At 41.9% G+C, this 27105-nt stretch overlaps 1 protein-coding gene and 1 long non-coding RNA gene across 4 annotated transcripts in view; one reads left to right on the forward strand and one right to left on the reverse strand.

The window, feature by feature from the left end:
* Positions 1–27105, forward strand: part of afap1 (actin filament associated protein 1) — a 187123-nt gene that overhangs the window by 57357 nt on the left and 102661 nt on the right. For all 3 annotated transcript variants that reach the window (XM_046064593.1, XM_046064592.1, XM_046064594.1), the window contains exons 2-8: positions 1850–1978; positions 3085–3167; positions 18755–18863; positions 19013–19224; positions 19347–19526; positions 24485–24571; positions 25176–25251. In XM_046064593.1, coding sequence (XP_045920549.1) covers positions 1850–1978; positions 3085–3167; positions 18755–18863; positions 19013–19224; positions 19347–19526; positions 24485–24571; positions 25176–25251 — 876 coding nt within the window. The remainder of the gene's footprint in view (positions 1–1849; positions 1979–3084; positions 3168–18754; positions 18864–19012; positions 19225–19346; positions 19527–24484; positions 24572–25175; positions 25252–27105) is intronic.
* On the reverse strand, positions 15842–16414 carry LOC123980293. The gene is made up of 2 exons (XR_006827455.1): positions 16307–16414; positions 15842–16151 (listed from the first exon to the last, which is right to left on the reverse strand). It is a non-coding gene; the product is annotated as an uncharacterized LOC123980293 (long non-coding RNA).

Consider the following 27105-nt stretch of genomic DNA (forward strand, 5'->3'; position numbering starts at 1 on the left):
GCCCACGTATCTGTTATATAACTGTGTTTGCTTTTGTTCAGTGTGGGTATAATGTTGGATCATAGGGCACAATTACCCGATCTAACACATACAGGAAGTTAGAACTGATTAATGACTCGTCCTAGTTTGTGTTCCTCTCCAGGTTTGATGAACTTAATCTTGTAGCACTCTTGTGCTCTTGTTTCTGGCTGTTAACACAGATTTCAGGGTTCAACATACATTTATTTGTCATTCTACAACAGCAACAGAACATATATTCCCATTTTTAAATTATATGCATATTCATGTAATACCTGTAGTTACTTATAAAAATATAAGGTAGCGTTATGGTAATGTGCAAAACAAACACAAAAGAAATGCCATGTCATTTATTAATGTTGGAGTGCGGGGGATTACGAAGGTTGTAGTCATTTTTCACACGTCTATTTTTAGAGGCAAATGCGATGGAATAACTGGCTTGCCAGATGACAGCAGGGTGATTTAGGTTTAAAGAATGATTCTGGTTTAAATCCACTTGGGTCTAATTTTTCCAATCATTTCCATTTGAAATAACATTACTAAAATACAATCACCAAGTTAGCTGTAGAGACAGGGGAACTCCTAAGTATCCCAAACTTCTCAGAGAAAACCGAGGCTAGCACTAACCCAAACTGTCCGCTGGGAGCATCCATCACAGTTTACAGACTTACTGTACGTCCTTGTTCAACTTGGACCTACTGTACACAGGTACTGACTCGAGTCATGAGGCCAATGACTTTGGCCTCGCTTTAGTGTATTCAGCTGGACTTGAGCCCTTTGACTTGGAATGACTTGACGTCCTCTTCAAGGCTGGAGATTAAAAAGGATCCTGCTCCTCTTCTGAAAACAGAAAAACTGAAAGCAGGTATGTTTATGTATGTCAGGTATGTTTTTCAGTGCAGATCAGCAACCGACAGCTAAGGACCAAAGATGATCACTTCATCAACGGTGATAAATGATTTGAACGTCCCGCAAAGTCCAGCGCTGTTGGTGCTCTGTCTCTCTACTTCTTCTACCCCACACACACACACACACACACACACACACACACACACACACACACACACACACACACACACACACACACACACACACACACACACACACACACACACACACACACACACACGTGTACTTCCTTAAGGGTTATGGTTACAACTTTGGATTTATTCATGCACAAAGTATTTATTAAAAGCTTCTTTCTTTCTTTCATATGTTTATTTACAACATTACATGTTGATATTTATATCATAATAGGCCGTATATTAACTTACTTACAGACATTGAGCTGCCCCATATAACCAAAATGGGATGATCCTCGTTTCATAACGCTTCTGCATAGATTCGACTGTGAGATTGGCAGTCGAATCAGACTCCTCCTGTCGAACATCAGTTCTCTGACTATTCGGGGTCAGCTCTTGTGTGTTTACTACAGTTTTATACATGTGTCTACACATTTCTTACTTCTGTTACTTCACTGCTACTGATTTTGAAGATGTGAAATGGCATGGCGTGTGTGAAGGGTGACTCAAAAGACAAGTTTAGGACTAGGACTTGACTTGGGACTCTTGTCTCATAACCAAGACTTGAGACTTAAAACAATGACTTGGTCCCTCTTTCCTACCTGCATCTGACTGCAGTTGTGTTAAAAGGGAGTATCACGTACATGTACGTCTGCATGTTAAGATAACCTGGTTTACAGCCTGTCTTATCATCCGACTGCTTGTGTCCCGTTGGACTTCAAGTTATCGGTTGCTGCTGTGTATATCGGAACAAATGTTACACATGATGGCATGTCTCATTAAATATTGTTTGTGTGTTTATGCTACAGCAATGGAGGAGCTGGTGTGTGAGCTTCGTCTGTTCCTGGACCTGCTGGACAGGGAATATCTGAGTGCCGGGGTTCGAGAGAGGAAGCTGCACCTCTCCAACATCCTCCACAGAGTGCTCTCAGACAAAGGTGAGATTACAGGCCACACTGCACCGCAAAACTCTTCAGAAACACTTTGCTGCTATCTAGAGTTGGCACTTACATAATAACATACCTGACATAACCTGTGTGCAGTGATATGTTCCAGATCTTGGCTTATCAGTGCACTCTTTCACATGCAGAGGGTAGAGAAGTTTTGTTAGATGGCATCTCACTGTCACAGTGCAGATGAAACTTACATGATCCCTACAGGGACGACTGCAGCTATAAAATGGTTCTGAAGTCCCATGTGGAAAGCCTGGTGTGTGGATTATCCTGAGTCGCCAGGATCATTTGTGGAAAGAGCTCATTCTCTTGCTTTAGCCTCTTAAATGTGAGAATTTGTTTCTCTTCTTTGTCACCTGTGATAGTAACACTAATCTCTTCTGTGATACTAGGGCTGGGTGATAACGTCCAAAAATGTTATCAAGGTGCTCCTGAGGGAAAGTTGAAGAAACCAAATGGTTTATTGTGGTTTTAAACTTTTCTTTATGGTCAGAACAAACAGTGTAACACTTCACAAATCAAAACTATTAAGTAAAATCTTTTTTTCAGTCCCTTTTCCTCAACAATGATATGATATATGACAGTTATAAATACTGTATCTGATCTGATAGTCAGCTAAAACAACTTGTTTTTTTTTTGTTTTTTTACTGTGTTAATATTTGTAACAACTGTAGTTGATGGTTTGTATGCATCTAGAACTTCCTATGTCACACTGTAAATACTGCAATGGGCTAATATAATTTCAAATCACCAGAGTCATTTATGTAATAATATGGAAGTCTTTGTCAGCCAATATTAAAATGATTCAAATTATGACTTCATTCAAATGCAAAAGGTCAGTTTGTGATTCCGTTTCCTAGATTAGGTTGCACATTGTTTGCCTATTTGTATTATGGGAGTGAAAATAGTTTGTCAAAGGTTCTTTTTGTATTTTAATTCTGAACTCAATTTGTCATGCCTTATGTTCACACACATTTCAAAGTTGCCAGTTGCAGCTACTGACATTTAAAATATGTAATATTTCAAAGTGCCCGCTGCATATCTACAGTAAAGAACGCTCTCATTTTCTGTCTCTTGCTCCGCCTTCCTAGAGCCTTCATTCAAGTCAGAGATCCACAGTGGTCTGCCTGCCCCGCCTCAGATGCCCCTCCCTGAGATCCCTCACCCCTGGCTGGTAAGACTTCTATTCTGACCTTACAGTCAACAGAGGCAAGATTTAATCCTACAGAGAAATCTTGAAAACTTGACCGTGCATGCTTGGGGTGAAATATCCTCTTACAATCTGTTGTTTTGTAGCAAGCGTTGTGTTATGAGAAAGAGACACAGTGACGTTTGCGTCCAGTATGTGCTTTGGACAGAGGCGTCACTTTGTTAACAGTGCTGTTTCCTTTGTAATTCGGGCTCAGCTCTCAGAAGAACCACAAAAAGTTTACTTGTTGTCATGGCAACGCTGACAAACTTCCGATTTGAACCAACGGCTCACAGCTCTAGACAGCTCTGGACATCTTCTCATGGCTTATTTTAGAAAACATCAGACGCAGCTCAAATTGAGGATACATTAGAAACTCGTCACAGAGGACTGTAACATCTCTACTATGACAAGTGTGTGTGTGTGTGTGTGAGAAAATGATATAGTGAGTGATAGAGGAGCATGCAAGTGTAAAGAGACCCAGCGCAAGGAATCACAGGCAGTGTGTCAAAGCAGATGCCTCTGATGGAAAGCAGGTGGCAGTGATGGCTCTCAAAGCCTTCTCACCATAACAATAAGCCACAACACCTTGTTCTACATCCTCTCTCACTCGCTGTCTCACACACGCCGAGGCACAAGGCCTTACAGTGCACTTTGTAATTAGAACCAGTCCACAGCCTCAGCCTCCTCCGGTGACCCCAGTGTGTGTCTGGAAATCACAGCCGAGGTTTTCCCGGAAAACTATACAAGAGAGGAGGAGTGAGGGGGAGTGAGGGGGAGAAAGGTCTCAAGTTTTTGGCTCCCTCCGCTGGTCCTGTCTTTAAAGCAAGTTTTGTTGTTTTTTAGTAACAGATTCGTCACTCTAATTTTCACGCCTATATAAGGAGAGCAGCGTAACACTGGCACTCTGCAGAGGACAAAATACAGCATAATCCAGTAAAAGAGGACCGGCTTTTGATCAGCTTTATTAGCTGATACCGATCTATAAATACGCCCGGATCAGCTCAGGACATTTCTATAGTGAAGCCAACAATTATAAGGCTTAAACATACTAAGTGGAAATATAGCCTGTATATTTTTTCTTAATCTAAAAGTAACATATGTACAGGTTGTGCTGAATCACCACAATAAAGTACATTTCTCACAAATGGACGTGCATGGAAACCCAGCTACTGTTCTTCCAACTCTCTGTCTCTCTGTTGTTGTCTCTCTGTGCTGAAATTACCATTCATCACATTTCCACACTGACCTCTGGATGAGCAGTCCAGCCAGAGAGACAGAAAAAAGTCTGCTCTGCTCCTTCTTTCCACTCTCCAGGCCTTTAAGTTGTATAAATTTCAGCCTGCGGGAATGGACACAAAGATAGATGGGCGAGAAGGGAGAGAGAGGGGAGGAGGCTGCAGAAGAGAAGGGAGTAAACAGAGAAGGGAGTTGAAGAAACAAAGGAGAATAAGATTTAGTGCAGAGGAAACACTCCGACCCTGTCACCTTTTGTCAGGTTTAACGCGTCAAATGCAGTTCATTTGCAGAATAGAATATTTTATAAAGCGTCAGTCTGGTCATTGCTGGTGACAAAGCGCAGTAAATAGACAAGAGAGATCTGGTGGAAGAATGCAGGAGTGTGGAGGAGGAAGAGACGGCCTTGGCCACGGTCTGTCTGTGACCCGTCAAGGCTCAGTGCCGAGCCAAACCAACACTCTCTGCAAGACTGAGAGCCTGCGGCTTTAGAAGCTACATCAATGCTCTGTCAACTCCAAAGCTTGTGGCGGCCATTTTGATTACTCCCTGTTATATAAGGAATAATTAGTTTGGAGTAGTCTTGTGGATTGGCAATGCAATTGTAAATGTTTAGTGTTGTTGTGACAGTGTTAGTGTACTAATCGTAAATTAGTCAAACACAGGACTGTCATTTACACAAAGTTCTGCTTGTGTATTAAACACAAAAGAGGAAGTAATGAAATTACAGGCCTACAGACCTCCACGACGCATTTACTCAGTGTGGAATTGTTCCGCAGTTTGTCACACACACCCCTTTACCTCCTGACAAGCTCTTCTATGTCTAGTGCAGGATAATAAAACAGCTAACTTTAGCCACTGCATTAACAATCACTATCCTAGCAACAGAGGTGGATATGAACAGAGAAGTAGGGCGCTGTCTTTATCTTACTTTAGGCTTTTACAACTCTGTGTAACTTGCTAGTTGTTTAGATACTGTCCAGTCAGAAACATTTTCCAATACTTCCGTGGTAGAAAAGCAGGACTAGGTGTGATATAGCCACCGCATTTAAATTGGTACTACAACAAAGTATCAGTACTTTTTGATGTGTTTTGACCAAACTCCCTGCTAAATCAACCCATTTTAGTTGTTAGGCTAGCTGGTCTAAAAGCATTGTAAGGTAATGCATTCAGTGATGTGTTCACCTCGCATCTTAAGGTGTAGCCTGCTAGCATGCATTGCTAACACACATATCTGTTTCCCAACCATACCACAAACTCTGTCACTAAGAGGTAGAAATACAGAAATGCAAAATGCTGCATGTGCATCTGAGTACTCTTTGAACAGGGCCTCTCCTTCCAAGCCAGTGACGTCTTCCAATATACTCAAGCAACAATTCTCCTGGCTCAGTTTCTTTTGGTGGTTATACTCCATAAGCCGATAAATGGATTATGAACCTAAAAACAATAATTATATTTATTTCTTAATTATATTGGATATGATGAAAGTTTAACAAATGTTGCAACTGTCAACACATACCACGAACAACCAACACGATCTCAGCTATTCTAACACTTGATGATGATTGTCACATTATAATTATTGTATCTAGAACTAGTACTACTATAATTTCACGTCATAACTCTGTACACTATGTAGAATGGCAGTTTGTATTCATAATTTAAAATTTCCCTTACTTAACATGACATTTTAAACTAGAGACTGTAAGCTTAGCTTAATAAAGACTGGAAGCAGGAGGAAACCAGTAGCCTGGCTCTGTCCACAGTTACACATTATCTAGGCCATATTTTACTTTCTCAGCCCTGCGTGGGATTAATCTTTGCATCTAACCCTTGACAAAAAATCTATGCCTTTAACCCTGACCCAAATATCCACAATACATCTAAGCATGTTGATTCCTTATTATCTATTAGATTTATTCATTTAGCTGACACTTTTATCCAAAGTGACTTACAATTGCTATACATGTCAGAGGTCGCACGCCTCTGGAGCAACTAGGGGTTAAGTGTCTTGCTCAGAGACACAATGGTGTATGGGTCACAGTGGAGGTTTGAATCTGGGTCTCTCACATCAAAGGCATAGTCTTATCCATTGCGCCATCACCACCCCTTTACACACCGCTGATACAATACCAGTGTGCATACTGTAGTAAGCAATGGGGTTTTATTACATTCACACACAGCTTTTAGAAAGAGTTACACATTATGTGTCTTTAGGTCATGATGTGGACATAAAATAATTCTTACCCACATTAAGCTTCAGGGTTGCTAACGTCTTTTAGCAAAGATGTATCCAATTCATACAGACTAAGACATGGGTATTTTCCTGTCCTGGGTTAAACATGTGCCACACATACAACAGACGGCAACAGACTACTACTACTACTAGCAAACTACTGGAGGTTCTTTTTTTCTTTTATTCCTCTTGCTTGTTGGCTTTTCTGTGTCAAATTACCCTTTTTACAAAAAGAATAAATCATTAGGTTTTATCTCGTATCCATAAATGAGTTTAAAATGAATGCCCTGAAATAAGATTGGGAAATGTTTTTTGACTCCAATAAAGACATCAAAAAAGAAAAACAAACCATAGAGTTAAAAGTACCACATTGGCAACACTTTTTATAAATGTGTCTATATTTAACACTTTTAAATGTGATTTTTAAAGCCTTTAGCTCTGGTAAAAGACATCTCTATAATCAGTTATTATCAATTAAATTAATGATCATTTTCTGTTAATCAACTAATAAAAGAACTTTTTAGGACTAATAAGAAGACTTTTGCAACTGTAATTTCAATTTCCCTTTGGGCCAGTGTGGTGTATGATAAGATGATGATGACAGCAATCCTCCTTGTGTTGTCTGGAGGTGTGTGTGTGTGTGTGTGTGTGTGTTAGTTACACCAGTTTGGTTTAAGTACCCAAACTGGTTGGCTTTTCTTATCCACACATACTGCATACACTCTCAGAGAGAGAAGCAGGAACTTTTCAAGTCAGTTTGATCCTCTCCACACCCCTCACCCTATAAATCACTTGAGTGATCCAAGGAAGAGGATCACTGCGCCATTTTACAACGTGTTACATGTCACACACTAACACTCACACACACACACACACACACACACACACAAACTTGAGCACACAAAAAACAAGGTCTGGCTCTAATTAGATTATAATGACCACTAAGTGTGACAAAATCCCACTGAAGCCTTGTAGGACTAGAAGAATCTCTCTCTTTCTCTTTCTGTCTCTTTTCATATTCAAGATTTATGCTACAGTAATATTGCCCTTTAATCTTTGGCATGAAGTACATTCCTGTCATCAGCAAGCTTACTGCCTCAGCCACATGAACGGTTTCCATCCAGCTGTCAAGTAGTTTGATCAAAAGTCCTGAAAAATAAAATGTAAATTACGTGTTTCTGTAAAGCTGCAGTGGTGCATTCAGATGGAGAATAGAGCTGCGTCACTGAACAGGATTTTTCAGCAATTGAAATTGTTGGTAATTTGTTACATACTTCCTGCTGTCCCCCGACAAAAAGAAGGAAATCAACATAGAGAGATGTTTAAATACCCCAGCTAATGGCCATGAACCCTTTTAATTAGTGTCTTGCATGTGAGAGCATCAGTATCGTGTGACATTTAAATGGATCATTTGCAAAAACAAATAAATGTCATTCTCAAAATGAATACACCAACACAAGAAAATGAATGAAACATGATTTAGGTCTGAAGCAGTGTTTGGAGTGTTTGCTAATTGTTTTAGCTCTAATGCTTTCTGCAACGGTTGCATTTAAGTCTCATCACCAGTTGCATCCTGTGGGCTGTGCGAGGCTCCACGGCGGCTCCGCTGCAGGAGAATGTGGACCAGTCCTCTTGTTGAGACACAAATGATTTCCATGTGTGTTGATGTTGGACAGCTGTGGCACGACCACACCCCCCACCCCGTCCACCTCTCCAACCCTCGTCTTCCCCCAAACAGACCCTCCCTCGCTACCAAAGTCAAAAAATGTACAGAAATGTGTTCATGTGATAGACTGTATACACACTAGTGTTATCCATAGCAGTCTGGGTCCCATTTGGAATTCATTTCCTCCCATTCTCATTTTGAATCAGACGGCCCACCCACTCACCCCCAAGCACTTTCAGAATTGTGTCTCAGCCCAAGCTTTGTATTCACATGTAGCCAGTCAAAGTCTACTCTACATGCAATCTTATGTAGTGTTAGTTATCACTGGTGGTTTTTGTGTTTTCAGGGCTCTATGCTAACCTTTTTTCCAAGGTGTACATGTGAATATTTATACTCAGTATGTAATTATGATATCAAAACCAGTGGAGGACTATGGAAGTGAAGACCCTGGTATATGGACGCTCAGCATGGGCCTTAAAATATTGTCAAAGCTTTTTTCACTCATCTTAGTGATGAGAGAAAACACTCGATACACCAGCAGCACCCACACAACCCACGCCACACTTTATTTAAATAAGACTACTCAACAGTAGCCTATCTATAACAGTAGCTGCAGTAAAACAGATGTTAAACAGAACACCGGTAATGTGTTGCTCTCAGGAAGAGGCGGATAGAAGTAGCACATCCATATGTGCTCTTTCTAGTAGCCAGGATGCCTTTGTGTGAATACACAATCATATCGTAGTATCAGTCAAATAATCGCAATTAGATATTTTTTCTGAATCGTTTAGCCCCAATATGTTTTAAACAGTTTGCAGACTAGGTGGGCAGGTGGAAGATTAATGTAGGTTGTAGTCTTTATTTGCATACTGTGCTCGTAAATCATTTTTGCAGTTCGCAAATATCTATTATTAGGGCCAAATGCGAGTAAAAGACTCGCACTGTGGAGCCCTGTCTGTATTTGGAATAAATGTAGGACTGCTGTATTTTGCCAAACCAAATGTTTTCTAGCCTGAAGGGGAAACACATTGTAGCAAGTAAATGTGTCACTGTGCTGTGTCAAGCTATGGATTGCATGCGCAACAAGCGTTTGGCTCCCAATCACACGGTTACAGTTGAATTCCTGCTTTTGTACGTCTCCGGAAAGTATTTGTCTGTGGGAGTTTCTTGCGTGGCAGGTTTTGGTCTCCATTTGGTGCTGATGAATCTGTTTTCATATTTCTACGTAATCCCTCAGTGGGGTTCCCCTACTCTGTGGCTTGGTCTACCACAGCAAAGCACTCAGTGACATCAGCACTCTTGTGTGATTGACTTGAGACAGGAAACGAGGTTGTTTAACAGATCATATTGAAAAGGGTTGCACTTTGTCACTGGTGTAACAAAACAAGTGGCAAATTGGAGATTGATTAAGTCTTAACTGCAGTGAGCAGTGGGACTTTACTAAGTGACACATGCCCACAGCATGGTTAATCCTGAGGGCCCGAACTGTTTCAGTCTACTTAAAACTCTGGAAAAAGTCCCTACTGAGAAACTGGGCCACGAATGGAAAACCAATTTCACTACTTTTTTCCCCCACTCAAGTGCGTTAGAAGGCTTTTTACAATGCCAGGCTTTTTTTCTCCGACACATGATGTGATCGAAGTCACTTAATAAAGCAGAGGGGTTAGAGAAGTAATACAGTTCACTGTTCATAGATAAAAGAAATAGACTCTTTTTGGTGACAGATTTGTTGCTCAACACCAATACCTTTAATTGGAAATGTCCATTCATTGTATGTCTTTGTGATATAATCATTGTCCAAAGAACTGTCGCTGCAACATTATTGCCACCGCTGCTTCAGAATTTTATGAAATGTCGTGCAGTCGCAATTACACAACTTTGCAAAGGCTTTTAGTTTGACAGGACAGTGAAAACGTGCCGGCGGAACACTCTAGAATCTTTTAGCGACACCAGAGCCCTCGCAACATGCATCCAAGGAGAGGCGGGGAAAGGCGAGTAAGGAGAAAGACAGCAAGAGAACGGTAGATTTAACAAGCCAACCTTAGGTTAGATTTTACAGTTTAAAAGAACGTTCACCATTAACGGAATTCTCTATTGATATTCATGGTCAACTAATTATAGCTATATCGTGAAATAATGGTCCAGATCAGACTGGTGTCATTCGGACAGCTGGTTTGCTACACGTGCAGCGCACAGGAATGGAGGAAACAGTGCAATAATGATCCCTATGATGTGGTAACTATCTAAATCAACCATTCAAAGACAAGACAGTCACATTGAAACAATCTAAACACATACATGACCATATATGGAATACCGGCTCCGTGTAGCTCCGTGTGTCGTCAAACGGAGCCCTTTGTAGAAAAAGCTGTTGAAAACAGAGCTTTCAGAACAGAAGGAAATCTGAGGTTTTTGGCTCACAGGGATTTCTTATAAATACTTTTACCTCATCATTTGAAGCTTTTGTTTATCGTGACTCCAACAATGACGTCCTGTTTTAATATTTTCTCAATATGACTTTCTCTCAGTTCTAGTACAGTAGACTAATTCCATTCCAGTTATGGACCTACTTTATAACACAGGGCTCCCTTCCAGCAAAAGTAGGGCCACCCCACCCTTCCAAAGCTGGTCAAGAGTGGTGGACCACCAGCCCCAACCGGCTCCCACCAGCTCCTGCTGACCCACATTTAGACCTCATTGTGAGGTGAGAGAAATGCAGGAAACACCCAGCCCAATCTCACTCTGCAGTTATTATTTCAGTACAGCCGGCAAGCTGGCACATCCGTCAGTAACGGCACTCTGGTGAATGCACCTGTCCTGCAAAATACACATTTACAGCGCCAGCCTGAGGCAGGAAGGAGGGAAAGTGAAGAATGGAATGGGAGTTGTGAGAAAGTTTTTGTTTTGTCGGAGGTAACACTAGCATGGGTGGTTCGTGTATAAACAGAGAGGTGGAACACTTATATGTGTATCACAGAGGTTGGCGGGTCTTGCGCTTGGATGAGACCTTGAGTCCTGCAGAGTGGGGATTTTTACAGAGCTTTAGTATCTGTGTGCTAGCCTCTTAATGTAGTTTGACTTTAGTTTTGACTTTCTTCTTTCTTCCCATGCTAGTGATTTTTATGTTTTCCTCTCTCACACAATGATAGCCTGGGAACCAGACGCATCTATCAAGCTCATGTTTCATCTGCTCTGGCAGATACGTCTGGCCCTCTTCCCATTCAGACAGATCTTTGCTGCTCTGATTGGTTGTCTGGACCTGCGTCCACTACGCAGGTCCGTCCCATGCAACGCCCCAGGCTCCCAAAACTGTCAAACTAGGCTGTGCTGGTCAAATATGAATCAAGATTCTCTTACTGCCTTTCCCGCCTCAGATGTTTTCAGAAACACAGTTTTACTGTGCTGTTGGTTCCGCTTTGATAGGTTACGTCGTTAACCAGCCTCCTCCACACTTCTGCTGAAAATGGAATCGCAGGTGGAAAAATCCAGAAGATGAGTTCTGTGTTTTCGGATTGAAACGTACTGCTGAGAAAGTCAGCAGAGCAGACACATACAGGGAGAGAGAGGCAGGAAGAGGCGGGGCGAGCAGGTGTGTTTGCGGTGTAGGTGTGTGCAAGGAAAAGAGAATGAAGTAGAAATAAGAAATAAGCTACTATTATACTATATGTATGCTATAGTTTGTAATATTCCAACTGATAACCCAGATTTGTACAGTGTCCTGGCATGTCTCAATGTCAGTGTATCTGACTATCCAACATAATGCAATTGCCTTTTCCCATGAGATGCTTCATCGATGCATTCTTTTACATACAAACAGGGTGAAGACTAACTTGAAGTACATTCATTTAAAATGAGTGAAATAAACCTGGCCAGAATATACCATGATAAGTAAACTGTCACTACAACATTTTCCAGTTTTCCATTGGAGATCCAGTAAAAGCTGTAAGATGTCACCATTACTCCATCTTTTACAAGCTAGTAGTCTCAAGGTTATCCCGGGACAAAGGCAGGACGTGCTGGGTCAACCCTGAGGCTGATGGGTAGCTAGCACCACAGCTTTTTGCTCTTTGGGCTTTCATCTTCTCCCGCCGTCTGGCATGAATTTGTAACTCATTGCCGTAGCTTGACCTCATGCCTAAGCTTTGAAGAATGTGTGGAGGGAGGGGGGTGCGTGCACATGGATTTCTGTCCACATTTTGTCTCATCTGTGCTTTCTATGCCTGTATTACAGCAGGGTCATACTAAGGGTCATACTATTGGACACTACTTGAAAACCTTTCAGAGGTTTATGCTGATACTGCAGCAGTTGATCTGAAACATTCGGTCAGTTCTTGGTTCATCTGAGCATTGACAAGAGACTGAAAACACATGTGCTTGAATAAATATAGGTGTAGGTAGCTTGGAAATGAGAGGAGCAGCTGGGACCAGCTGAAAAAATCTGGTCAAGAACAGTGAAGGAATAACCCCCCCCCCTTCAAATAACTACAATCCAGGTGACCTTGAGCATGGTACTTAACCTCCCGTTCTACAAGCAGAGATGGGACCAGAAGTCAACACTAGAAGACTGTGGTTGCACTGTGCAGCTCCCAGATGCGTGTGTGTATAACTGAAGCAGGGTGGTGCTGGAAAAGGGTGTAGGCCTCAGCAAAACCCTCCTCAGAAAAAATAAAGCTTTGAGCAAACCCTCAAAAGGTCTTTCACCGATAATCCTTACCTTGGTGGGAAATGAAGGTCAGGACAATATTTAATTTAATAACAAGGTGTCCTTCAAATGGAAGTAACTTAAATTCCTTTCTTTCTTGACACCGTTCTTGAATGGTACAGTTTGAAAGCATTAAACATGCATACTTTGGTTCTGTAGCTGCAGCAAAATTAAGAACACTTTGCTGTTACAGTTTAGAGCAAAAAACCACACCGTAGTTGACGAATTGACCCAGAATCCAAAAGTAAACAGAGGTAAATGGCTGGATGTATTTTGGGGTTTCATTTTAAACTCGATTGCACCTTGGGAGTCTTCTGTCTTTATGTTGTTATATTCATAGATTTGTACCTTTTTGATGTTTTGTCAAAGAACCAGATATTATTCAACTTTTGTCCTAATAGTTCAACCAGGACAGTGTCAGGTCCATCCAGGCCTTGGAAGTGCTTCAGCTGCTAGCCACATAAAAGTGTGTATGACCCTAAATAACACTCATGTGATAGATTTCTACCATAGTGAGGTATTTGAACTCTTTTAGGTACATTCCATTATGTCATTTGTTGACTATCAGTATAACAAATTAAACATTTAAAAAATACATTGTTAATTTAGTGACGTGGTCATTCACCAATACATACAAGTCAAACTGGTTTCACTCAGCATTGTTTGCCTTCAAATTAAATTTAAAAAATCCATTTTGCGTGTGCCTCTACATTGGGTCATTTGCCAAGAATCACTGGAAATGAAGTTTTCCTTTTCCAAAGCCCCTCCTAAGGGAATGGCTTCCCTGTGTCCAGTCAGTTTATCCATTCCAGTGTCCCACTGGCACTGTGGCAGAAACATTTATTCATGTCCAGTCCTCCTACGCAGGGCAAAAATTGATACTTGACATAAATGTTTGGAGAGTTTCAGGCCAGGGCCGAGGCAGCAGACAAACCTCCCACTCAGAGTATCCAAACTAAGGTCAGGACTCCTTTACCACTACCTAATTACACACTGACTGTGGAATTCTGACATTTCTGATATGCATCCATGCTCATGCCCTGTACATGCTGCTCTTCTCATGGTTGCAGCAGTGCTTCCTCTAGAAATATATTCTTGTCAGGGAGGAACAGCAGTCAGACCATGACAGGACATGAAAACCTCCTTGAAACTAAATGTAATTGCTTTAAGTGGGTTAAGAGTTACATAAAGCATGAAAATTATCGCTATTCTAATGTTCCTTTCATTGTGTTTTTCTTTACTTTCACTTCACAACTCTCTGACAATAACTCTCAAACACAGGCAGGCAGATACAAGTAGTACATAAACTGTTCCATGTCTGCATGTATTAAAATGAATATGTAACAATGGACACTTTGACATCCTTCCATCCAGTAATCGTTTTACAGCAGGGCCATTGGCATACACTAAGGAGTTTAACATATAGTGTTAGTATATAGTCAGTGTTCAGTTTAGTAGAATTTAAAAATGTTAAACTGGGTGAAACATCAGCTCTCTGAGAGCGTATCTGCTCTCGGTATTGGAAATAATGGCTTTTGTGAGTACTTTGAAGTCAATTGGAAATACCTGAGGAAAAAGCTAGTAAGTGGACCTTGAGTTTAGAGTTTTTGGTCAAAATATTCTATTGAACTTGTAAATCTGTCAGTAAAGACCCTGGTTTGTGAAGACTTGACTGATCTCTGCTAGATAGGATACTGCCGTATGAAGATCTGTGGAGCATTTGAAGCTCATCACAGCTAGACTGCAGAGGGATTTGGGCCTTTACTTGTTGGCGTTTATGCAGTGTGTGTTTGCAGTCAGCAGAGGGGCGGTTTGCATCGTGCTGCGGTGGACTCCTGAACCATCAGTGCTTTCCAGCCTGATTGACTTGCAGGTGTGATGCGACCGTGCTGTTCTTTCACGGAATTAAAGCAAAAGAAATGTTGTTTATATGCGCCTGTGTTTACAGGTGTGTGTGTGTGTGTGTGTGTGTGTGTGTGTGTGTGTGCAGTGCATGCAGACACACTCTCCCCACTGCAGTGCCTCAAAGCTTTGAGTCACTACATAGCAGAGCAATGGGATCACATTCTCTGGAGTGTAGTGTAATGTATTCTGCTGCACTCAGGGAAAAATGCTTAACCAAACAATTTGCTTCTGCATGATTATTAATGGTATTGTTACTTAAAAGTAAGAAAGGAAGTCATTATGATGTGAGATACGAAGCTGCAGACCTCATATCAACAATCTTCCTCCACCAACGTTCACATCCACTTCTTAAACCTGGGATTGTGCCCTCATTGTTTGGCCGTCGAGGTTGAGCACTTTCATTCTTTTCGCTTCCCTGCCCTTCTTTCCTTCTGTCTTCCTCTCTGGGGGATTTTTTTTTTTCTTTCAAGGGCTGAGGTAGGGAGGAGAACGCTGGCGGTGCTGGAAGGCAGCGGATCCACGCCAAGAAATGAGTTCACCGAACCGCTGCTTCCCCCTAAGGAGGTGTGATAAGGTTTCTGCTAGAGGCCTGGCCCGCCACTTTACTTACAGATGAAAAGAGAGAAACCGACTCAATGAAGAGGAGGATCGATGCAGGGGGAGGGGATGTATTGACTGAGAGAAGAAGAAGAAACTCAACTTTGCATTGTGCACGGTGAACCAAGTGTGCCGTAGTGTTGTTTTAAAGAGAAATCACAGGTTTCGGGATAGATTCAAAATGACTTGTTAAGATGGATCATTTTTGTGCAAAAGTGAAACAAGACAGAAACATGGAGGGAAAGAAAACCATGGCACTTGGCTTGAGAAAGAAAATGATTGGGAAGGTGGGATGAAATAGAATGAGGAAGGTCAGGGAGTTTGAAACAGTTTTAATCCTGGTGTTTAACAGCATTTATCTTTCTTTAGGGCTGGACTCCCAACTTATTATTGAATGGATAAGAGTTGGCTGAAATATTAACAAGTAGGCCAGTTCTTCATGTTTGATTTGACAGGAGTAATAACACTGTTGGTGGTTTTGGAGATGGTGACAGGTCAGATGGACATGGAGTTACAGGCTGGTGAAACAGGCAGCCGAGAGTCTCCCATGGCGGCGTTGTTGAGCCATGTTTTGCCGTCTGACTTTAGCATTTTACACCTTTTGCCTTTTCCACAAGCTGAAGACCACTGAAAAGCAAATGTGAAATTCACACGACAAAAGTAGGATCAGAATTATCAGCTGCACACCCAAAGTCAGCTTAGACACATATTACATCTATTAAATATCTATACTTAGCCACAGAATCGCCAAATATCTCCTAGAAAAATAACTAAATTCTAACATTCACAGATGAACCAACGAGAAAGTCACAGGTCATCTTCTCTGATTCTGCGATACGCTTTGTTTAGACTATTATTCAATAGTTGTCTTTCATGACAGTGAAACCAAAATTCTAGCAGAATGACTGTAATGTTCCACGTTGCTACAGCAATGGATGCTGACATCACTGCAGCACTGACGCCTCATTGGGTCAGCTATAACCAATGGCCCGTAGCACATGGAGTTTCATAACAGCTATGGAGTTTCTCCCCTTTATAACCAGCGGAAAATCTGCACTGCCACCAGTAAATAAAATAAAAAGAGAACTGAAAGTGGTTTTCCATAAGAGGAAAGAAGTCTGCGGCCCTCGCTGCTTGTCATGGTCCTAGTGAAAAGGGCTTTCAGGGAGACTTGGAGTGTGGCCTTATAAGTCTTTACAGTTTGACAACATTTCACACACTTTGAAGTTGTCTGGTCCTGGCTTGTGCTCATTAGAATGAGGCTCCAGAAGAAATATTGCTTTCAATGGTCCATGCTATATTCCACAGGGCTCAGTTAAAAGCATCTTTTTATGTTAATTTACATCTGTAAAAAAAATCCTTATTTCCACTAGTTTGGATCAAAGGCCATTGGTAACGTCACACATAGTCTCTTAGGAACCCACTAAATCATTTGACAAACACTGCAGATAGGCCTTTTTCACAGAGGACAATAGGAGAAGGGAAACGCACAGGTGTAATAACAGAATTTATGATGGCTGGATTCCATTTAGCTGCTCCAGTCTCAGGGTCCTGGTGTTGTTCATGCCGACTCACTGTCACACTGTCATGGTTTACTGGGACACAACAGAGCTGTTATTAATGTTATTAGTAACACCTTTCTTTACCTACTGTAACAACTCAAAATGTCTGCTGTGAAAAAGGCCAACTGGCTGCATACAAATCCAGGGATTATAACCCAATGAGGAGCAGTTATACAGCCTACAGGTACATATAGCCAGAAATGTCACTGTCGATGTTTCCATTGTATTCAGACTGAATGCAAATTAAATTCTCAAGGCACCACGATTGAATACTAAATTATAGGGGAAGATGGGAGTGGGCACAAACAAGTGATGCCAAGATGTATCATGACAATTTAAAATGTTTCAACTTGAGTAAAACTTCAGGCTTTTTGACTTGAAACTACTTCATAAATACAAAGAGAAGAAGGGTGGCGTGGGTGGCAAATTTAAAATTCACTCCTTCAGTCACTTTACAGTTACGCTTGCTTTTTCTGCAGTGTTGTAATGCAGATCCTACGTTGATGTTTTCCAACCAGTGAGACAATGTTTGTTAATGCGCTCTGAGATGATCACATTTTAAGCTTATCACCACAGTTTAGTAATTTTTTGGGGGGGTTGAAACGTCAGAGAAATGGTGCACTGCGCTGGCCAAGTCGGATCACGTCAGGCTGTGCAGTTGATCCCCGCTCTAACAACTGGATTTGTTGGACTGTGTGGTGCCAAAGAGAACACGTCCAAACAAAGGAGGCCTCATTTCTATCTACCATTTCTCCCTGCGTCTCTCTCTCCATTCCTTACATGAGCTCTGTAGTATAATACCATAAAATATCTTAAATCCATTAAAGGCCTAACTATTCATTATGCAATAACATCAACACCGTTCTGTAGAGTCTTTAGTCTTCTTTTGGCCACACACTCGCTGGTTTTTTCTGTCACACGCTACCTTCAAATGATTGGATTTTCTTCCTCACAAGCATGCTTTCTCCCTCTCCTCTATTCTTTTTTCACATCCTGCGTTAACAGTATGTCTGTGCACAGAAGCCGCCTCTGTTTTGCAGTGACACTTGTAAGGCCCTGATAAGATCCTAGATGGCTTCCCTTTTTGTTTATTGTCCCGCTCTGATCTAAAGAAGGGCTCTTGGAAGTTGTTCCTCTCCCACGGCACACATTACAGCAACCTGTTTCTTGTCTCACAAGCCGGACGCTTGATAAATTGCAGATGTTCGTTTTAGATTGTTTTCACCAGCGAGACGATTCTTTAGATCTTTACTTTTTTTAGTGTACAACTCTCTCAATTTACTTGGTTGTTTATTCCTGTGACAGAAAAATTTAATCAATTAGCAGTGTGGTTACTGGTACATTTTGATCCATATGATAAGAGTTACAATTATTGGACTTTCGTTCATTCATTTGTCTTGTTTAAACACCTCAATACTAAAGCACAAATCACTCGGCAAAGGCAGGAGCTGCATTAATGTGGGGGCTAAGATCACTGCTTGGGTACTGGGGGGCACCACTAAGGTAGCAAAACACTAATAAATAATATTAAGCAACTAAGCTGAATATTTCAGTTGTAAACAATATAAGTGGGTTCCTTAAATTATTCGTTTTAGTTTTAGCGCTGAAAACAGTAGAGAAGTCCATCGATGTGCGTCATACTCATACAAGTGTCTGTTCTGTCTGCAGCCTCCAAACAACGGCCCTCCTCCTCTGCCCAGCTCTTCCCTTCCAGAAGGCTACTATGAGGAAGCCGTTCCTCTAAGTCCGGGAAAGGCTCCTGAATACATCACCTCCAGTGAGTGACTTACGCACTTACTCATAGCCGTACGTACAGACAGTGGCTCGTGAAAAGAAATTATAGCTTTTGGTCCAGTTTTCATGTTCACTTGTAATTTAATGACTAAAAAATAAAAGGCAGTTTATCAAACACAACTTCCCTCTCAGACTATGACTCGGACGCCATGAGCAGCTCCTATGAGTCGTACGATGAGGAAGAGGAAGACGGGAAGGGCCAGAAGATGCGTCACCAGTGGCCATCTGAAGAGGCGTCCATGGATCTGGTGAAGGACTCTCGGATCTGTGCGTTCCTGCTGCGCAAGAAGCGCTTTGGCCAGTGGACCAAACTCCTCTGTGTCATCAAAGATAACAAGCTGCTGGTGAGGGACACTTGTGTGCATGTCAGCACACCAAGGCTCAGTGGAAAGGGTTGCCAGTAAGATCCATTTATATACGTGTCGGACAAAAGTTCTTCTAACTTTCCCCTCTTCTCTTCCCCCAGTGTTATAAGTCCTCCAAAGACCACACCCCCCAGATGGAGCTCACCCTGTCAGGGTGCAGCATCACTCACATCCCCAAAGACGGCAAGAAGAAGAAGCACGAACTGAGGATCGTCCACCAGGGGGCGGACGCCCTGGTGCTGGCTGTGCAGAGCAAAGAACAGGCCGAGGAGTGGCTGAAGGTAACTCGATGAGCCCCAAACCCCTGCTACATATTTCCTTATTGCGTTAATGTAGAAAAAAAGCAGTCTGAGCAGAGACATGCTTCCATGATGCTAAGGAAAACACATAGTTGATTTAGACATTTCATTCTGTCTCCATTCAAAGGCCACTCACATACTTTGGACCGGGTAACGGTCTGTGATGCTTAATGTAAAACATTTTAGAGCGCATGACAAAACAGTCTGCACTCATGGTCCACATGCTTGCTTGTTCTGGAGCGTTCAGCCACGTCGCTTGGTCTTAATCAGCAGATGAATATCTGTCTGTCCTAAAAGTGCAGAACATTTACAGTTTCATTACAACTAAACAAACTTCATTTGCTGATAAAGACCATGTGATAAGGTTGAAAGCCCCACTACAAACAAGTAAGTTGTCCTTGAGTTTTGTCAAGTGCTCAAATGAACCACTGAGACCCATTTGATCCCGGAGAGTGGTGTTAGCAGTGTCATTTCTACAATCTTTGATAGTTAGACACTGGCTGCTGAATTAATTAATGATAGCTCAGCTTAAAATAGCTTTAAAAGAATCTTAGTTCTAATTGGCTGAATCTCGTTCAGTGCTGTTGTAAAATAACAGACATTTTTGACTGCATTACAATTTATTTATATTATTAGTCACTAATTACTATAGTGGTACTTGTGTGTACTTGGTCTACCCCTCAGCGATAATATTTAAACAGTATATTAGGACAAACTCTCTTACCAAAGCAGCCTTTCTCAAAGCACAATGATTGCTGATCAGTGGCCTAAATGACTACAACCACAGCCTCACGTGGCTCACTGCATCAAGTAGAGGGTTGTTGAACACAGCTGCTGCCCTCACTGTAGACTGCAGCATAATTCAGACTGGAGTGAAGTTCTTGGGATCAGCCTGAAAGTTTCATTTCGGAAGTTGTTGTCAGGGAGGTGAAGACGAGAGAGGCGCACTGTAATAAAGGGAGCAGCTCTCAGTAGAGGAACGTGGCGTTGTTCTTCAGGTTTTCCTGATATTGTGTGACTGGTTTGTTATGAACAGATGGCTCTGCTGCTTTCACTCTGATCTTCTCTTTCATCCTCAAAATAAACCCACCCTGCAGATCAAATAGCCTCCGGTGCTTTCTGCTTTTCAAGCCCTGCGTCTATTTGTTGTTTGTGTGGTGCCAGCACCTCTGGCCTCTTTCTGTTTCAATCACAGGAGGAAAGACGGTCTTCATCTGGTCTTTGGATTTAAAGGAAACCCCACAGCCCCCTCTTCCTCCTCACCTCTGCTCTGAGTCTCCTGGAATTTCTTGTTTGTCCTTGACTATGTATTATGTGCTATTTTAAGACATCCCCCGTCAATTTGTAAGATTGTTTTGTTGTCATCATTTGTGCTCGCTGGCCTATGCCAAATCATTTTTAACATCATGCTTTTGGGCTCAGATGGCACTTTTTTCACTCTTTTAAGCAACTTTGGCCCACAGACCCCTGATGGAAACACAAGTCTTATTATTTGCAGTGTTTGTTCCAATAGTTTCATGTTTAAGGAAACAAAGATCTAAACAGTTTGTGTTTTTCTACTTGATTCAGTTACTCATTCTGCATGGTAATTAGCAGATGTTTATTGATTGGCTGAGGCAGGTAACCTCGTCGGGGCCGAGGTGTCTGCAGGCAGTCGCAACCAGACCCGTGAAAATATACAAACCTCTGCACCACCCAGACTTTGGTAAGGACTGCACTAATTGTTGCTTGGAGAAACGGTTTCTCTTGCATATTTAGTCAGCTGCCTGGATGTTGGAAACACATTGAACTGATAACACTATGTCAGTCTGTTTTTCACTCTCGCAATCACTCTGGTGGTTTTGTTTGCTTAATCGATGCACATGTAGTTCGTCATGCCGCTGCAGTCAGCAGTCATCGCATCCAGTTGGCGGAGGTTCTGAGCTCACACCCTGCTCTGCAAATCAAGTCTGATGTAAAGTCCATGTGCTGTATTTGTGTCGTCAGCGGCAGAGTGAGAGAGGGTTTAACTCCCCGGGCGCTCCATCTGCCCTCTAGTCTTTTTCTTTTGTCTCTTGATCTCTTTTTCTCCCGCTTTTCTGTTTTTTTTGTCCACCTCTCTGGCACAGAGGCCTGAAACTTCAATAACAATCGCTCTTGCATTTCATTTTACCAATTTGGATAATGGAAACAAAGCTTTCTTATGACATTTCCCACCCTGGTTGAATCAGCTGGCCAGCAGCATATCCTCGTGCGAACAGCGAAGCCAAATGAAATCACATTTAGCAAAAGGAGATGAGGGATGGAAGAAGGGAGAGCTGGTAAAGAATGAAAAGAAAGAAGAGGGAAGAGGAAGCAAGGTGAGAGCAGGAAGGAAGTGGGAAAAAAGGAGAAAGAAGGAGAAGAAGAGGAGGAGAAGAAAGAAGATGGAGGGAAAAGCTAGGAGAGTACCTGAGGGTTTCCAAAACCCGCTAGTTACAGTAATGGTTCTCCCAGACGTTGTCTGCTAACGATGTGTTTATGGAACACACATGTCCATATTGTATCCTTACTTCATTCCCCTAAACCTTCCAAGTCGTTGTACACATTCTCCCCCTTTTCCCTCCTTCCAGTCTTCTTTTTGTCTCCTGCTACAGTATGACCTGACTTTCTTCCCATCTCTGACTGATGTCATATCTTCCCTCCTAACTCCTTTTCTCCTTGTTTTTCTGCACCAAGTTTGGGGAAAGTAAGTTGTACGTTCACCTTTCACAGCTTATGTGCTTAAGTGTGCTTTCAGGGACCCCTTCGGCCAACCCCTGGTGCAAACTGCTTGACAGTGCACGGCCACCCAGTGTATGTGCCCAATATGGTATATATTAAATGTTTATTGTTATAGGGACAAGTTTATAGCCCGCTGCATTTATAGCCCAAACTAATTTGCAATGCCTGCCTCTTGATCAGCCTCATTCGTGACTACATCACTAATCCCTCATTGAAATCAATTTCAATTTAAAATGACCCCATTTGTGATCAATTTTAAGTTCTGTGGGTAAGGAGTTCCACATATTGATCCCCTGAAGAGAATTCTGTTTAATTGAAGATTTATAAAAGGGGACCTTACAGATCCTGTGTTACTGAGCCAGAAACTCTGAGAGGTATCACTGTGTCACTGAACACTGTAGGAGCCTGGTTACTCAGGTCTATGGACTTTTTGTGCACTGTTTATTGGGAGGTATTGCTCAGTTGCAAAGTGTCTTCGATATAGCAGTGTAATCACTGTAAAGGAACAGAACGTCCTGCTGGCATTGCAGTTAAAGTGCCAAGCGTGGACCAAAACCTCCCTGGTTTGTGTCTGGCCGGGTCATCTCTACTGCATGCATAAATGCATAACATGGCCCAAAAGAGAACAATAATAAAAATAATTTTACAAAAATCCAAGGAGAGCAGTTCACCCCCAACAGAAAGACAATAGCTAGAAACCCCTTTAGGTTCAGTTTCCTTTGAAAAAATTAAGAAGTAGCGCAGCTACTCTACACTCCTCCAGCATTCTGCAGCACAAAGATAAAGCCTATAGTTATAAAGAAAGGAACAAATAAAATTACCATCATAAAAAAAGCCCATCAGCTCTCATGCATGAATGGTATATGGTGAGTGTAGCCAGAGGCAAATCGTTTAAGCTCACAGAGCATGGAGAATTATTTTTCATCATTTTTATGGAAATGATTAAAGTTCCCTCCAAAACCCAAACCCTGTCATGAGTGCAAAGCTCTCAGCATTGGTAGATTATAAAGACTGACTGTTTTTTGATGTTTTGCCAAATCTCAACTGAGTAATGGCATCAAATACTATTCAGATTAGCTGTTGCTGGAATACATAAAGTTTTCAAATTGTCACTACCCTTTGATATGGTCCAGTGTATGTTGGCTTCAAGTTTATTTTATAGCATGAAAAATGTGATATGTGTGTATTAAAACCACTTCAGTGCATTAAGAATGCAGCAGCAGTTTGTCAATCATCAGCATTTTCCTTTATTGAAAATGGTGTTTCAGCACCCAAAACTACCACACACAGTCCCACAGCCTCCTCAAGTTTGATTTGTAGCACATCAACAGGCCTACGTAGCACCCCAGCCGGGCAATGTAGCTCTCCAGTGGAAGACAGACATGATGTTGCTGTCTGTCCCGCTCTCCGGCATCTGAGCCGCTCTCTGTGCCAAACCCATGGAGCCACAGTCTGTCATTCCCCCGCAAAACCCAATTACGCTCCCTCCAAGCCAAAACCAATGAGCTGAGGAGTTCTGCGATGGTTCAGAATGCTTGTGGAGAAGACGAGGGGGGAGTGTGTGTGTGTGTGTCTGTGTGCGGGCGTCAGAGACTGCATTATCTTGCTGAAATCTCATTTCCCACTGCCCACCGCTCATCTACACACACCCCTGTCACCGCCACACTCCTGGGATTGCCAGATCTGACGGTGGGTTGCCAGGTCTGAAGTGCAAAAAGGTCACGGTAATGCACACTGGCGCCCCGTCCAGAGCCCTGCAGATCTCATTCACCCCTGCTGGACCGTACTGCATAAGGATTCCATGGACGTAGTAAAACTCTGTGGTGTCTAATGTGTGTAGCAGACACCCCCAACCCTCCACCAACTCCACACTTGCATGCATGCTCTCTACCTCCTGTAGTTACTCCTCTGCATGGCTGTATTGCCTTATGATTCCTTGGCTGCCATTCAGTAGCATGATGGGATATGAGAGAGGAGGCCCACATTACCCCAGGCATGCTTTTTAGGCTGTTTAATTATGTGGCAAGGGTGTGAGGAAATATTTTAAGATTTTTAAATAACAGATCCAGATGTGTGTTGTGATCACAGTTAGGACCCAACAATCCACCGAGTGTCCCTTGGCGATGGTCAGGATATGTGGACTTTCCACTTGCTTAATGTGAACGGCAGCCTCATTTGTATTTCCTTATGTTGTCCAGGTGATGAGAGAGGTGTGTGTTAATGGGAGTGTAGACATGGATGGAACTGGATCTGGATCACCCGTGCACAGACCCGAACTGGAAAAGGTAAAACACCATAGACCAAACACTGTATTCTTATCAGCAGATGTTGTACTTTTCCATAAATGATTATTTCTGTAGTAGGGTTGGGCTCAAATAGCTGGCTCCATTTTGGAGCTGGCTCCAGGTTGGTAAGATACCTGGATCCCTCCGGTCCGTAAGGGCCTCTTTTCTTGGCGTAATCAAACACAATCACACTGCGTAATAAAACCTGTTTGTCAAATAACACTTTGTTCCATTTGGCACAGGAGGGGAAATGTAGGGAGCTGAAGGAAAAATGGCTGGAGACATACTGTACCCTGGCGCACATGTGCGTGCCTGTATATATGCATGTGCGTTTAGTGGTGGAAAATGATCCACATCAGAGGCTCTTTAATGACAAACCTCTCCCAAGTTGGCACAGCAAACACAAGCCCAACCTAATTATTCATCTATAACATGTTGCAGATGCTCTTAAGGGTTTTTAAAATGTACATTGTAATTAGACAGCTGCGTTTGTGTGTTCATGCCCTCGTCAACCTGCTTTTTTTCAGGAAAGTACAGATTTGTTCACTTTGTTCCTTCTTGTGCATCCATTCTTCTTCTTGTGTATGGTCCTCCTGCCTGCCAGAAGGCGTCGTGTGAAAGGCCGAGCTCCGATGGTGAGGTGACTCATGAGAACGGACATAGTGACGGCAAGGACCAAGGTGAGTCCACCGCAGCAAAAACCAAATATTCTCTATTACCATCAGAAATATGACACCCTTAACGAACTTAAACGACCTTTGCGTAAAACGATTAAAGGCACTACATGAGACAGTAACAGCTGTATATTTGCTCCTGTAAATTGTTTTTGGAGCTGTGTGTGAGTCCACTGAGAGCAACAAAAAACCAGAGTCACATTCCAGATACTTAATAATAATAATAAAGCTGATTGTGATCCTGATTTATTGTTTAGACAATCATAGAGAGACTTACCACCTCTGTTATCATAATAGATAAACAGATGAGTCATACAGAAATATAAGATTACCCTCCAAAGAAATAGATCCATAACGTGTTCTATCTGGCCGAACACATTGAAAATGTAATGTTGTAGCATCTGCTGTTGTGTGTTGAAACTTGACCTCCATTAATGATTTTACAAATCCTTCATCCCTGTCTACCATGGACATGTTTATCTATTAGTAGGATCCAGAGTTATGAGAAAAGCATTTTGAATTCCCCAGCAGCCTGCATTAGATTTAGAAACAAAGAAGGGTAAAAATTTATTCTGATAAATAGGTCAGAGTAAATTACTTCTTAAAAGCAGTATATAGTCTTGTGTATGTCCCATACACCACACATTGATTTTTTTTTTTTTTTTTAGAGCTGGGCACATTAACGTGATATTACCCCGTTAATTAATTATAATAATAATAATAATAATAATCTTTATTTGTAGAGCACTTTTCAAAAACAAGTTACAAAGTGCTTTAACAAGTGTAAAGAAAATAATACCCAAGAGACAATAATACAAAAACAATACAAGATAAAAGCATGAAAACATTGAAAAGACTAAAATACAGATAAATATAAAATTAGTAAAATACAATAAAATAAAAGGGATAAAATCAAATAAGATCGGGAAAGGCTCTCCTATAAAAGTATGTTTTAAGAAGGGACTTAAAAGAGTTCACTGACTCAGCCGACCTGATTTCCTCGGGCAGCCTGTTCCAGAGCCTCGGGGCCCTGACAGCAAACGCTCTGTCCCCTTTAGTTTTCAGTTAAGACTCTGGAACAGAAAACAGACCTCTGCCCGAGGATCTCAAGGTACGTGCTGGTGTGTATGGGACTAAAAGTTCAGAAATATAACAAGGCGAGAGGCCATGAAGAGCTTTAAAAGTGATCAATAGAATTTTAAACAGGTGAAAAGGCTGTTGCAATAATCCAGGCGTGATGAGATGAAGGCGTGTAAAATGGTCTCGGTGTCCTTAAAAGTTAACATAGATCGAATTTTTGCTATATTTCTAAGTTGATAAAAACATGATTGAACAAGCTTTGTGGTGGGCTGCTCGAAATTTAAATTACTATCAAACCAAACACCAAGGTTCTTTGCCACAGGCTTAATGTGATTTACTAGGGAACCAGCAGATGGCAGTATTTGATTTGCCATCTGCTGGGACCCGATAACCAGGATTTCTGTTTTCTCTGAGTTCAGCTGGAGGAAATTATTTGACATCCATTTTTTAACTTCACAAAGGCAGTTGTTAAGTGAACTCAGCATTCCAGGGTCTGTGGATCTGACGGGCAAGTATATTTGTGTGTCATCAGCATAAATATGAAAAGAAATGCCATGTTTATGGATAATATGTCCAAGGGGAAGCAGATACAAGGAAAACAAAATGGGTCCTAAGACCGACCCCTGAGGCACACCATATTTAACTGGACAGAATGAGGAGACATAGTTGTTTACAGACACGCAAAACTTCCTATTTGACAGGTAGGATGAAAACCATTCTAGGGCAGTACCAGAGATCCCCACCCAGTGCCTCAGTCTGTCTAACATGATGTTGTGATCA

Source organism: Micropterus dolomieu, linkage group LG12 (genome assembly GCF_021292245.1).
Source record: "Micropterus dolomieu isolate WLL.071019.BEF.003 ecotype Adirondacks linkage group LG12, ASM2129224v1, whole genome shotgun sequence".
Classification (NCBI taxonomy): Eukaryota; Metazoa; Chordata; class Actinopteri; order Centrarchiformes; family Centrarchidae; genus Micropterus; species Micropterus dolomieu.